Consider the following 15,577-nt stretch of genomic DNA (forward strand, 5'->3'; position numbering starts at 1 on the left):
TAATTATTCTTCCCAATTGGTAGTAGTTACAGTCTTGTATCATCGCTGCAACTCCTGTACGGACTCGGGAGAGGCGAAGGTCGAGAGTCATGCGTCCTCTGAAACACAACCCAACCAAGCCGCACTGCTTCTTGACACAATGCCCATCCAACCCGGAAGCCAGCCGCACCAATGTGTTGGAAGAAACAACGTACACCTGGCGACCTGGCCAGCATGCACTGCGCCTGGCCCGCCACAGGAGTCGCTAGTGCGCGATGAGACTGCGATGCAGTGCCTGAAGTGGCTATGTTGAGCATTAAAGTGATCATTTGAAACAGGTCCTATATGCTATATTTAGAGTTATTTATTTGGCTACTTAAGTTGTGAATGATACAAACATTAGAATGTCTAAGAAATCTAGGCATATCTGGGCTGCATGATTCGACTACAGGATATTGATGATTTTAGAAGGTTGCAGGAATAAAAAAATAAAAAAGCTTTCTTTCCATTCCTCGCCTCAGGCTGCACAGCTGTTCTCTCATCAAGTGATCACATTTTTACCCATCAGACTATTCTCACCGTATTCTTGGCTTTACTAATATGTAAAATGAGTTTTGATTTAGTATGGCCTGTGATCAAATAGACAGGATCAGAGGCAGGGGAAAAAAATACATGTCACCCATGTGCACTCGAATAGCGACTGGGTGTTTGATGTGGTTTTCCATTTCCATTGATGTCAGAGTGGTTAGAGGGACAATAGAGCCCCGAGTACCAGGCAGTCAGGACCTGATGGTCATTAGCAAGTTGGGTACTACCAAAGCATGTTCAGAGTGCATAAAATGAGATTATCGTGGAATATTTACTGTGGTCACAGACCTATATCTATCCAACCCTGCCTTTCTAAGGTCATCGAAAGCCAAGTAAAACAGATCACCGACCATTTCTAATCCCACCGCACCTTCTCCGCTATGCAATCTGGTTTCAGAGCTGGTCATGGGTGTACCTCAGCCACGCTCAAGGTCCTAAACGATATAACAGCCATCGATAAAAGACAGTACTGTGTAGCCGTATTCATCGACCTGGCCAAGGCTTTCGACTGTCAACCACCACATTCTCGTTGGCAGACTCAACAGCCTTGGTTTCTCAAATGATTGCCTCGCCTGGTTCACCAACTACTTCTCTGATAGAGTTCAGTGTGTCAAATCGGAGGGCCTGTTGTCCGAACCTCTTGCAGTCTCTATGCGGGTGTCACTGGTTTCAATCCTCGGGCTGACTCTCTTCTCTGTATACATCAATGATATGGCTCTTGCTGGTGGTGAGTCTCTGATCCACCTCTACGCAGACGACACCATTCTGTGTACCTCTGGCCCTTCTTTGGACACTGTTAACAAACCTCCAGACGAGCTTCAATGCCATACAACTCTCCTTCCATGGCCTCCAACTGCTCTTATAATACAAGTAAAACTAAATGCATGCTCTTTAACCGATCGCACCTGTCCGCCCTGTCAAGCATCACTAATCTGGACGGTTCTGACTTGGGAATATGTGGACAACTACAAAATACCTAGGTGTCTGATTAGAATAAACTCTCCTTCCAGACTCACATTAAGCATCTCCAATCCAAAAGTAAATCTAGAATCGGCTTCCTATTTCGCAACAAAGCATCCTTCACTCATGCTGCCAAACATACCCTCGTAAAACTGACTATCCTACCGATCCTTGACTTTGGCAATGTAGTTTACAAAAATAGCCTACAATACCCTACTCAGCAAATTGGATGCAGTCGATCACACTGCCATCAGTTTCTTCACCAAAGCCCCATATAATACCCACCACTGCGACCTGCATGCTCTCGTTGGCAGGCCCTCGCTTCATATTCGTCGCCAAACCCACTGGCCCCAGGTCATCTATAAGTCTTCGCTAGGTAAAGCCATGCCTTATCTCAGCTCACTGGTCACAATAGCAGGACCCAACCGTAGCACGCGCTCCAGCAGGTATATTTCGCTGGTCACCCCCAAAGCCAATTCCTCCTTTATCCGCCTCTCCTTCCAGTTCTCTGCTGCCAATGACTGGAACGAACTGCAAAAATCACGGAAGCTGGAGACTCATATTTCACTCTCTAACTTTAAGCATCAGCTGTCAGAGCAGCTTACAGATCATTGCACCTGTACATAGCTCATCTGTAAATCGCCCACCCAACTACCTCATCCCCATATTATAATATTTTTGCACCCAAGTATCTCTACTTGCACATCTATCACTCCAGTGTTTAATTGATAAATTGTAATTATTTCGTCACTATGGCCTATTTATTGATTCGCAAACACTATGTAAACTTTTCTATTGTGTTATTGACTGTACGTCTGTTTATTCCATGTGTCGCACTGCTTTGCTTGATCTTGACAGTCGCAGTTGTAAATGAGGACTTGTCCTCATCTAGCCTACCTGGTTAAATAAAGGTGAAATATGACTTATTTTTGAATGACTGCCAGTGAAGCGGTAATATGGTCACTAACAGCCCTACGTGTGCTTTATATAGATTGGTGCCAACATTATACTGTAGGGTGTCAGCATTAATAATTAAACATGACTGTTCGAACCTTTAAGACAATGTAGAGACATTTGACCAATCAAAGGTCATCAGCCATTACATAACCTAAACACCAATGGCTGATCAGAGAGCAGGGCATCTTACCAATAACAGGAAGAGCCTATTGCAGCTCCATATCCCTGGTCCACCATTGCTCCATATCCCTGGTCCTACCATTGCTCCATATCCCTGGTCCTACCATTGCTCCATATCACTCCACATCCTGGGAATGCCACTGCGGCTTAAAAACAAGCCATGTGTTCACTGAGGCACAACAATGCCACTGCGGCTTAAAAACAAGCCATGTGTTCACTGAGGCACAACAAAACTCTCCATACACCTTTAAATCCCTAGGGCTCAGTCCAGAGGGGTTGGCTGTTCCCAGATCAGTTCAATGAACCAGAAAGGTCCTATCGTCATGGTCACACAGCGACAGGCCAGAGAGAGATGAGACGTGAGGCAGAGAGGCTGGAGACACACTGTCCTTGTTGGTGATACACTATAGACCCTGACTGACACACAGAGCGACCGGTCGGTCAGGATTCCTTACCTTCCTGGCAGTATAAGACCTGCTAGCTGCCTGGCTTGCTAGAACCCAGAGAGGTTACATTTGAAAGACCAGTTGTTTTAACAGAGACCGTGTACAATTAACATAAATATAGCCTAAGAGGCTGAGAGAGATGAAGATGGAGAAAGAGACAAGGGAGAGAGACATATGTAGAGCCCATCTCGTTCTACTCCTACCTTGAGGTTGCCCGGGGCCATGTTCTGCAGAACCCAGATACGATGCGACCAGGCATTGTAGTTGCTAGGGTAACGGCCGGCGGCGTCGGCACACACTTTCATCTCTTCGTGTAGGACCCTGTGGAGGTGCTCACTCAGACGTGTCTTATCTGCTGCGTCATGCCGATCACCGTCCCCCTGCTCCTCCCTGTCCGGCCCGGGGGAAGAGCACTCCCGTAACACCTGCTGTAGTATCCAGCGTCTGAAAACACAGGGGACATGTTGGAGTCATGCAGGCACACACACACACACGCACTTCAAACACCCTCGGCTGGCTCCCACAATACAACAGCCCTAAACACAGAACCAACCACAACCTAAGCATCTGGTTAAACAACAGAGCCAGGACACAAAACAACATGGATAACACCAATACACGATGGCAACTTCAGTGAAATATCAACTCCCATAGCATTTCTCTGTATACATCTCTGTATACATGGGGCAATAGCAGTCTTCTCACGCTGCTAAACCCTTTGCTGTTAAGATGAGGTGTCGTTTGGAGTTAGGGCTGACCCCAATTAGTCGACTCGTCAATTGTTTGGTGATAGGCTGTTGGTTTTTGCTTTGACATTATGGGGTATTGTAGATTCATGAGATTTGTTTAATTTTTTAATCAATTTTAGGAAAAAGGCTTTAACGTAAGAAAATGTGAAAAAGGTCAAGAGGTTTGAATATTTTCTGAAAGCACTGTGTGCGTGTGTACACACACACACACACACACACACACAAATGTTAAGACACCTACTCATTCAAGGTTCTCTATTTTTACTATTTTCTAGATTGTAGAATAAAGGTTCTCTATTTTTACAGGGTAGTGGGTTTTCTAGAATATGCACACATGAGAATAATAGTCTGCTAAATGGCATATATTATTATTATTACATCCAAACCATGAAATAACACATATGGAACCATGTAATAACCCCACAAAAAGTGTTATATCAACATTTGATTTTTCAAAGTAGCCACCCTTTGCCTTGAGATCTCTGCACATTCTTGGCATTCTCTCAACCAGCTTCACCTGGAATGCTTTTCCAACAGTCATGAAGGAGTTAATACATATGCTGAGCACTTGTTAGCTGCTTTTCCTTCACTCTGTGGTCCAACTCATCCCAAACCATATCAATTGGGTTGAGGTCAGTTGATTGTGGAGACCAGGTCATCTGATGCAACACTCCATCACTCTCCCCCTTGGTCAAATAGCCCTTACACAGCCTGGAGGTATGTTGGGTCATTGTCCTGTTGAAAAACAAATGATAGTCCCACTAAGCCAAACCAGATGAGATGGTGTATCGCTGCAGATTGCTGTGGTAGCCTTGCTGGTTAAGTGTGCCTCGAGTGTCACCAGCAAAGCACCCCCACACCATCACTCCACCAGCGGTTGGAACCAAAAATATCAACTTTCCACTGGTCTAATGTCCATTGCTCATGTTTCTTGGCCCAAACAAGCCTCCTCTTATTATTGGTGTCCTTCAGTAGTGGTTTCTTTGCAGTACGAATGCCTGATTCACACAGTCTCCTCTGAACAGTTGATGTTGAGATGTGTCTGTTACTTGAACTCTGCGGTGCGGTTAATTGCTGATTTCTGAGGCTGGTAACTCTAATGAACATATCCTCTGCAGCAGAGGTAACTCTGGGTCTTTCTTTGCTGTGGTGATCCTCATGAGAGCCCATTTCATCATAACGCTTAATGGTTTTTGCGACTGCACTTGAAGAAATGTTGACATTTTCTGAATTGACTGACCTTCATGTCTTAAAGTAATGGACTATCGTTTCCCTTTGCTTATTGAGCTGTTCTTGCCATAATATGGACTTGGTCTTGTCATGACTTTGGCCTGTTGGGGGAGGTTTTTGACCCACATAAATACCCCCCACTCCCCCATCTCACTCTCTACTCTATAGAGTTGACTTGAAAAGTCCTTTGCTAACAGAGATTCTGGTAACATCAAAAGGTGGGAAACGGAACCATATTTCGGTAATCCAACCAGGTGAAAATATGCGTTGGTACTTAATGAATATTGATGTCCGATCAGTTGGCGTCTGATACATGATTACTGATGATAGGACGACAAACTGTATCTTGGAAAATCTACACATTCTAGTTATCAGATTCACATGGAATTTTGTGCAATCTAAATGATTAAATATGAAACTATTTGTGAAAAGATGAAATGTAATTTTAGCTTCTTAAATGAGAGAATGGTTTGTCATAGAGAAACTCTGCTCACTCAGAAGCCCCGCCCAAGTGAACAGACATGGGTTGTAAACTATGAAACACACCTTTCTTTCACCACTATATAAACCCGTTGAGGAAAATTCAACTTCCTGTTCCGAGGATGACGGTCCTATGTTAAAAGGGATCAGATAATAACCTAAAGAAATTAGCGTCGTGTTCAATGCGAAGGTGATGATCGACATGCCGAAAGGATGAATTGACTATACCAGCCAGAATATAGCACAAGCTTAAAAGTATGGCAACTTGGTATGAACTTTGAACTATTACTCACTCCAGAAGTGATCCCTCCTAGCCGTTGAGTTAGCCGCTGTAAACGTGGGCTAGGAGAGAACGGACAGAGGATCCATTCTACCACCCTCCAGTTCACCATTAGACATTCTTCAGAGGACAAGAAATCCATGCTGGACAACCCAATCTACCGAAGCTCAGCTCAGAGTAAATATTTATTGCTTTTTCCTTTCTCAAATGGCTGGTTATTTAGAATGCATAATATACTGTATTTACGATAGCATAGCTGCCTACGGCCCGAGAGCGGGGCAAAATATTTTTGATCCTCAGTCTTCCCGCTCTTTATTCAAAACCCTGCCGCCTTTTCTTTGTGTAACCAGCCGTCATATCTGTTCCGTCCGCTAGGGACTTTTTCCTTCATGATATATATTGATTACAAATTATGATCCATTCTGTGTAGATGTAATTCTGTGTGATTATTTAGGTATTTAGTAAATAAATAATTAAACCACATTTTGTATTGCTGATTCAACTTGTTAGCCAGGGTTCATGAAGAATTTACAACTTTCAGATGAGACTGAATAAATTGATGTTACGGATACAATAATCCTGTGTGTGTGTATCCTGTGTGTGTTTCTTTACTCTCCTTCTCCCCTCACAGGTGAAAACCATCACTCCCCAATCAGTCAACAATCAATCATCAATCAGAAGACACACCTCCTCCTATTTCCTGACCTATCACAGTTCCTTCCCCATGGTTTAAAAACCCCATCATTTGTTTGTTCTAGAGAGCTCAATCTCTAGCTCAATCTCTAGCTCAGCTCAATCTCAGCTCAAGCTCTCTCTGTAAATGCCATGTCTGTAGGTCTCTGTGTTTCACTCTCGCTTTGTGTCTTAACCTCTCTTTTGTTTAAAGCACCTCCATAGCACTTTGTCATCACCTGTGAGTATTGTTTTTGGTTATGGTGTTTGTTTGTTGCTGGTGGGAAAAGGGGGAAACCAAGACAAGTCGCCCATGGGCATACACTACCCGTAGGTGAACTTTGTTAAATACACTAGTTAGAACTGGGCGGACCACCCACTGTATTTTTGGTTAGTTAGTTAGCTGTTGTTAAAGTAGGCTAGTCTAGCTTAGGGGTGTTTTTGAATAGTTATTGTTTCTTTCCTTGAGTCCAGCTCAGCCCCTTTTCCTGCTCCCCCCATTACCGTGTGTTTATAAATAAACCTAGAGTTTGACGGTAGATTTCTGTTGTCGTGGTTATTTCGTGCACACTTTTACTTTGTCACAATAATAATTTGCATGAGTTATGTTACGGGTCTCATTACCATCCCCCCTAGACTGTCGGGCCAAAAGGGATTCGTAACAATTGACAATTAAATATTGACTGCTACTGATGTAAAAGATTACTAGGTCTTTAAGAGTTTATTCGGAAGGTAACAGCTCTAAACATTCTTTTGTGGTGCCCCGACTTTCTAGTTAATTAAATTTACCTGAATTGCTTAATCAGGTAATATTAATTAGAGAAATAATTTTATAGAATAGCATGTCATATCACTTAATCCGGCATAGCCAAAGACACAGCAGTCTTTTACCAAATAGGGATGGTATACAGAAGATTGCCCTACCTTGTCACAACAACTGATTGGCTCAAACACATTAAGAATGAAAAAAAATCCACAAATTAACTTTTAATAAGGCACACCTGTTAATTGAAATGCATTCCAGGTGATTACCTCACAAAGCTGGTTGAGAGAATGCCAAGAGTGTGCAAAGCTGTCATCCAGGCAAAGGGTGGCTACTTTGAAGAATCTCAAATATAAAAATATTTTGATTTGCTTAAGACTTTTTTGGGTTCCGACATGATTCCATATATATGTTACTTCAGTTTTGATGTCTTCGCTATTATTCTCCGATGTGGAAAATAGTAAAAATGAAAAAGCCCTGGAATGAGTAGGTGTGTCCAAACTTGACTGGTACAGTATGTGTTTGTCCTCCATTACTATGACATAATAATCCCTCTTCACATGCTACTGCTAGATCAGTGGTAGTCAAACTTCTTATTTTCCCTCAAAATGATGAGGACCCCATTTTTTGGGGCAAAAACAACCCCACTGCAAATCTAATGACAACCTTAAACATAGAACATTCAGATTTTTACATCAGCAAATAACCTTCAATTCAATAGATTTTCATCTCTTATTAAAATAAACCAAATAAATACGTAGACTTGATAAGTTGTATTTTTCTAATTATCTTTAAATTATATATATATATATATATATAGTCACATACAATAATCTGTGGCCTTAAAATTATGGTAATTATTATTTTTGGTAATTATGGTAATTAAAATTATTTGGGGGCGACCCCCACTACAGACTTGACATGGAAGACCACTGAGCTAGGAGGTGGAACCCCCATCTAGAACACTGAGCTAGGAGGTGGAACCCCCATCTAGAACCTCCTCACCGGCAGGCAGCACACAATGACAGGATGTAATAATTCCCACACAACAGCCATGACCTTGCATGGCACAGCTGTTTGGGGGTAATATAGCTCTTACCTCTCGCTCTCTGGTAAACTGTGGGAATTAGGCTGATCTGCTCCATTCAGTCTCAAAATAAATATCTTACTCATCGCCCTCTCGCTCTTTCTTATTCTCTGTCCTTCTCCGCCCTTTTTCTCTCCATCACCCCCTCTCCCATCTGTTGCTTACGAGCTCTTTCCAACAATGCAGAGTTAAAAGAAAATTTGGACAAAATAAAAACAGGTACGAGGTAGTTGTAATATGTACATTTAGGGAAAAAGTGACGAGCCAATCAGGATAAATAATTAACAGAACAGTAGCAGCTGCGTGTGAAAGAGCGTCTGTGTGTGAAATATATATATATACACATATACACAGACACACAATATAGTGTGTCTATGTGGAGTCAATATAAAATATAGTGTGTGTGTGTGTCAGTGAAGCATGTGTGAGTCGAGTCCAGTGCAAGAGTCAGAGTGTGTATATGTGTGTATTTACAGTGGAATAAATACCATCACTTTAGAGGCACTGAAGTACACTACATGCGGGGGCATTGTCATGCCGAAAAGGAAAGGGCCTTCCCCAAACTTACCAAACTTACCAAAGTTGGAAACACAGAATCATCTAGAATGTAATTTTATGGTGCAGTTTTAACATTTCCCGTTACTGGAAATAAGGGGCCTAGCCCGAACCATGAAAAACAGCCCCAAACCATTATTCCTCATCCACCAAACTTTACAATTGTTACTATGCATTCTGGCAGGTAGCTTTCTCCTGGCATCTCCTGGCATCTGCCAAACTCAGACCCGTCCATCAGACTGCCAGATGGTGAAGCGTGATTCATCACTCCAGAGAACGCGTTTCCACTGCTCCAGAGTCTAATGGTGGCGAGCTTCACATCACTCCAGCCGACGCTTAGCATTGCCCATGGTGATCTTAGGCTTGTATGCAGCTGCTCGGCCTTGGAAATTCATTTCATGAAGCTCCCAACGAACAGTTGTTGTGCTGACGTTGGTTCCAGAGGTAGTTTGGAAATCGGTAGTGAGTGTTGCAACCAAGGACATTATTTTTTACGCTGTACGCGCTTCAGCACTCGGCGGTCCAGTTCTGTGAGCTTGTGTGGCCTACCACTTGGTGGCTGAGCCGTTGTTGCTCCTAGACGTTTATACTTCACAATACCAGAACTTACAGTTGACCGGAGCATCTCTAGCAGGGCACAAATTTGACAAACCGACTATGACAGTGCCACATCGAATGTTACTGAGCTCTTCAGTAAGGTCATTCTACTGCCAATGTTCGTCTATGGAGATTACATGGCTGTGTGCTTGATAGCAACAGGCGTTGCTGGAATAAACAAATCCACTCATTTGAAGGGGTGTCCAAATACTTTTGTATATATACACCATTTTGGTCCACTGGCGACGAGACGTGCATCGTAAAATCGCCATAGTTACTAGGGCTGGGAATTACCAGAGACCTCACGATACCATATCATGATACTTGTGCATTGCGATTCTATAGACGTGTTACGATACGCTGACAACATAAATTGCTTCATTTAAGAAGATGAGAACAACCTATGAATGAAAAATCCTGGAGATTTGGTGTCGGTAACTAGTTAAAAGTTACCAAAAAGGATGGTAACGTGGAAACTCCACCCCCCCCACCGGTCCTACCTGTGTATCCATGTCTCAGGGCTCTTGGGGAACTTGGTGAGGGCCAGTTTTCCCAGGTACAGGTCTCTCTCTGGACTCAGGGCTCCACATTGTAGCAGTTCCTTCCTGCCAGAGCAGACAGAGGAACTATTTAATGACATTACATCTAAATGCTCCTGATGTGAATCTTATGTTACCGCACTGTAGTTCTGTGTGTGCTATTTGCGTACTTCTGTTTGTTTTAAGAAACACTGCATAAAAGAAATTCCCAAAAGAATAGATCAATCATCTCACACACACACACACACACACACACACACACACACACACACCCCAAAGATGGTTACGAGGTCAAAAACAGAAAAATTGTCTCGTATTTTCATTTTTTTATGACTACATAGACCATGGCAGGGCTGCTGACTGTGGTTATATTCTCTGGACAAGGTCTCAGTTTAAAATACAACAGGCACAGATTAGGTTGTGACCTTGACAGTTGGATACGGCATTTGGTATGACAGAATGATTTGACCCGGGCGTTGTCTATGAAGCGAGGACCTGTGTCTTAACGGTGTTGGTTCACTCTGAACTCAGGGGAACACGTAGCTGAGATGACTGGTGTTAAGACGCAGGGCAGTGGAGAGTGTTGGGAGTCAGGTCAATGTGTTACAGGAAATGTCATCAACAGAACAACAGGTCAGGAGACACAGATTAAACCTTGTCTGGTCAGTTGATAATCTCCTTTGAGCCTATTCCAGGACTAAATTTAATCTGTGTCTGGGAAACCAGTCCACAGAGTCACACACCCTTAAAATACCTCCCTGGAATGGTCTTCAACCCTAGTATTATAACCCAACACTGCCGTTATGTTGAGCCACAAACCACTGCATGTGGTTAAAATATGATATTTAGCTCCATCTCATGGCCAAAACTGGAAGCACAAGTTGCAACAGCTGCTTCACGTCTTGCATCCCCTTGATATAAAATCAACTGCATTTTTTAACTTAAGTACTAGCATATAACGACAACTGCCTGAAACAAGAATCAAATACCAAGTCAAACATTGAGGCCAGGCTAGTCTAGTTAAAGAAAGTCTACTGTGACAAAATATATGAATCAAATCAAAGTTTATTTGTCACGTGCGCCGAATACAACAGGACCTTACAGTGAAATGCCGAATACAACAGGACCTTACAGTGAAATGCCGAATACAACAGGACCTTACAGTGAAATGCCGAATACAACAGGACCTTACAGTGAAATGCCGAATACAACAGGACCTTACAGTGAAATGCCGAATACAACAGGGCCTTACAGTGAAATGCCGAATACAACAGGACCTTACAGTGAAATGCCGAATACAACAGGACCTTACAGTGAAATGCCGAATACAACAGGACCTTACAGTGAAATGCCGAATACAACAGGACCTTACAGTGAAATGCCGAATACAACAGGACCTTCCAGCGAAATGCTTACTTACAGGCTCTAACCAATGATGCGGGGAAAAAAAGTATATGTGTGTGTGTGTGTGTGTGTGTGTGTGTGTGTGTGTGTGTAGGTAAGTAAAATAAATAAAACAACAGTAAAAAGAAATGTGAAAATAACAGTAGCAAGGCTATATACAGACACCTGTTAGTCAGGCGTATTGAGGTAGTATGTACATGTAGGTATCGTTAAAGTGACTGTGCATATATGATGAACAGAGAGTAGCAGTGTAAAAGAGGGGTTGGCGGGTGGTGGGACACAATGCAGATAGCCCGGTTAGCCAATGTGCGGGAGCACTGGTTGGTCGGGCCAATTTAGGTAGTATGTACATGTAGGTATCGTTAAAGTGACTATGCATATAAGATAAACAGAGAGTAGCAGCAGTGTAAAAGAGGAGTTGGGGACACACACACACAATGCAAACAGCCCGGGTAACCATTTGGTTACCTGTTCAAGGAGTCTTATGGTTTGGGGGTAAAAACTGTTGAGAAGTCTTTTTGTCCTAGACTTGGCACTCCGGTACCGCTTGCCATCGGGTGTAGAGAAAACAGTGTATGACCGGGGTGGCTGGGGTCTTTGACAATTTTTAGGGCCTTCCTCTGACACCGCCTGGTGTAGAGGTCCTGAATGGCAGGCAGCTTTGCCCCAGTGATGTACTGGGCCGTATGCACTACCCTCTGAAGTGCCTTGCTGTCGGAGGCCGAGCAATTGCCGTACCAGGCAGTGATGCAACCGGTCAGGATGCTCTTGTTGTTGCCAAATATTTTTAGTTTCCTGAGGGGGAATAGGCTTTGCCGTGCCCTCTTCACGACTGTCTTGGTGTGTTTGGACCAATTTAGTGTGTTGTTGACGTGGACACCAAGGAATTTGAAGCTCTCAACCTGCTCCACTACAGCCTCGTCGATGAGAATGGGGACGTGCTCGGTGCTACTTCCACAATCATCTCCTTAGTCTTGGTTACGTTGAGGTAGGTTGTTATTCTGGCACCACCCAGCCAGGTCTCGGAGCAGCTAGCAAGAGTATAGGCAACCAGAGACCTACAGCAGGGAAGAGAGAGGCCCGACTAGACTCTGAAGATGGGCCATATCGGGGAGGCAGGTAGCTTAGTGGTTAGAGCTTTGGGCAGGCAACCGAAAGGTTGCTAGATCGAATCCCCGAGCTGACAAAGTAAAAATCTGTCGTTCTGCCACTGAACAAGGCAGTTAACACACTGCCTTGTTCAGGCCGTCATTGAAAATAAGTATTTGTTCTTAACTGACTTGCCTGGTTAAATAAATTAAAATTGGGTCAATACCATGCATTGTCTTGGTGGATCAGAGAAACTATCTATGCAGACAACACCATTCTATATACTTCTGGCCCTTCTCTGTGTTAACAAACCTCAAGATGAGCTTCAAAGCCATACAACACTCCATCCGTGGCCTCCAACTGCTCTTAAAATGCAAGTACAACTAAATGCATGCTCTTCAACCGATCACTGCCCGCACCTGCCCGCCCGTCCAGCATCACTACTTTGGACGGTTCTGTGGACAACTACAAATACATGTTTGGTTAGATGTGTGTTAGAGGTGTTTGGTAAGACTGTAAACTCTCCTTCCAGACTCACATTAATCATCTCCAATCCAAAATGAATTATAGAATTGGCTTCCAATTTCACAACAACTCATGCTACCAAAAATACCCTCGTAAAACTGACTATCCTACCGATCCTTGATTTCGGCAATGTAATTTACAAAATGGCCTCCAACACTCTACTCAGCAAATTGGATGTAGTCTATCACAGTGCCATCGGTGACCAATGCCCCATATACTATCCACCACTGCGACCTATATGCTCTTGTTGGCTGGCCCTCACTTCATATTCGTCACCAAACCCACTGGCTCCTGGTCATCTATAAGTCTTTGCTAGGTAAAGCCATGCCTTATCTCAACTTACTGGTCACCATAGCAGCACCCACCCATAGCACGCGATCCAGCAGGTATATTTCACTGGCCAAAACCAATTCCTCCTTTGGACGCCTTTCCTTCCAGTTCCTCTGCTGCCAATGACTGGAACTAATTACAAAAACCACTGAAGCTGGAGACTCATATCTCCCTCTCTAACTTTAAGCATCAGCTGTCAGAGGAGCTCACAGATCACTGCACCTGTACATAGCCCATCTGTAAATAGACCATCCAACTAACTCATCCCCATAATGTAAAACATGTTTTTGCTCCTTTTCCCCCCAGTATCTCTACTTGCACATTCATCTATCACCACATCTATCACTATGGCCTATTTATTGCCTCACCTCCCTTATCTTACCTCATTTGCACACACTGTAAATATACTTTTCTATTGTGTTATTGACTGTATGTTTGTTTATTCCATGTGCAACTCTGTGTTGTTATTTAGGTCGCACTGCTTTGCATTTATCTTGGCCAGGTCGCAGTTGTAAATGAGAAATTGTTGTCAACTACCCTACCTGGTTAAATAAAAATGTTAAAAGTTCCTGACTTTACACACTGTAGTAAGACTTTAGAAAGGTAAATGATTTACATGATATTCTGAGTTGAGTAGATTTAAGCCGTGACCGGGAGGTCCATGGGGCGACGCACAATTGGCCTAGCGTCGTCTGGGTTTGGGAGGGTTTGGCCGGTAGGGATATCCTTGTCTCATCGCGCACTAGCGACTCCTATGGCGGGCCGCTAATCAAGGTTGCCAGGTGCACGGTGTTTCCTCCAACACATTGGTGCGGCTGGCTTCCGGGTTGGATGGGCACTGTGTTAAGAAGCAGTGAGGCTAGGTTGGGTTGTGTTTCGGAGGACGCATGACTTTCAACCTTCGTCTCTCCCGAGCCTGTACGGGAGTTGTAGCGATGAGACAAGACTGTAACTACTAACAATTGGATGCCATGAAATTGGTGAGAAAAAGGGGGTAAAAAGTCCAAAAATTTAACTCTGAGTAACGCACATTTATCTTAACTCTGAATCAGGCCCGAACAAACAGACTATAGCTCCAGCATTTATGACGGTAGCTCCAGCATTTATGACGGTAGCTCCAGCATTTATGACGGTAGCTCCAGCATTTATGACGGTAGCTCCAGCATTTATGACGGTAGCTCCAGCATTTATGACGGTAGCTCCAGCATTTATGACGGTAGCTCCAGCATTTAAAGGCTTGTGTAGGGTATGAGAACACTGTGAAATAAGAAAATTCCTGAGAGGATAATAATCAATAATCAAATATTTCATTTACATGGAGTAACTCAGAGTTCACCCTGTCCAGATACAAGTTACAACAGAGATCATATATACATATAGAGAGCATCAGAGTTCACCCTGTCCAGATACAAGTTACAACAGAGATCATACATCCATAGAGAGCATCAGAGTTATCCTCAGAGGACAAGTTACCACAGAGATCATACATCCATATAGAGAACATCAGAGTTATCCTCAGAGGACAAGTTACCACAGAGAACATACATCCATATAGAGAGCATCAGAGTTATCCTCAGAGGACAAGTTTCAGACACAGATACTATAGTATTATTCTGTCACAATAGTCGTCTGGATTAGAGGTCAACCGACTATGATTTTTCAACGCCGACACCGATTATTGTAGGACCAAATAGAAGCAGACACCGATTAATCGGCCAATTTAATAATCAAAAATATGTATTTGTAATATTGACAATAACAACAATACTGAATGAACACGAAGTTGGCTGTCTTCGTTAGGAAGAAATAGTCTTCACAGAGTTCGCAACGAGCCAGGTTAGCAGGCAATATTAACGAAATATGCAGGTTTAAAAATATACACTTGTATTGATTTTAAGAAAGGCATTGATGTTAATGGTTAGGTACACATTGGAGCAAGACAGTCCCTTTTTGCAAATACGCACCGCATCGATTATATGCAACGCAGGACACGCTAGATAAACTAGTACTATCAACCACAATGTGTAGTTAACTAGTGATTATGATTGATTGATTGTTTTTTTATAAGATAAGTTTAATGCTAGCTAGAAATTTACCTTGGCTTCCTACTGCATTCGCGTAACAGTCAGTCTCCTCGTGGAGTGCAATGTAATCAGGTGGTTAGAGC

At 43.2% G+C, this 15,577-nt stretch overlaps 1 protein-coding gene across 1 annotated transcript in view; it reads right to left on the minus strand.

Annotated features, from left to right (window-relative positions):
• The window catches only part of LOC124036614 (protein prenyltransferase alpha subunit repeat-containing protein 1-like), a 28,997-nt gene that overhangs the window by 5,805 nt on the left and 7,615 nt on the right, over nucleotides 1-15,577 (minus strand). The window contains exons 4-5 of the mRNA XM_046351419.1: nucleotides 10,024-10,128; nucleotides 3,314-3,554 (exon numbers count right to left, since the gene is read on the minus strand). Of these exons, the coding sequence (XP_046207375.1) occupies nucleotides 3,314-3,554; nucleotides 10,024-10,128 (346 nt within the window). The remainder of the gene's footprint in view (nucleotides 1-3,313; nucleotides 3,555-10,023; nucleotides 10,129-15,577) is intronic.

Source organism: Oncorhynchus gorbuscha, linkage group LG05 (genome assembly GCF_021184085.1).
Source record: "Oncorhynchus gorbuscha isolate QuinsamMale2020 ecotype Even-year linkage group LG05, OgorEven_v1.0, whole genome shotgun sequence".
NCBI classification, from domain to species: Eukaryota; Metazoa; Chordata; class Actinopteri; order Salmoniformes; family Salmonidae; genus Oncorhynchus; species Oncorhynchus gorbuscha.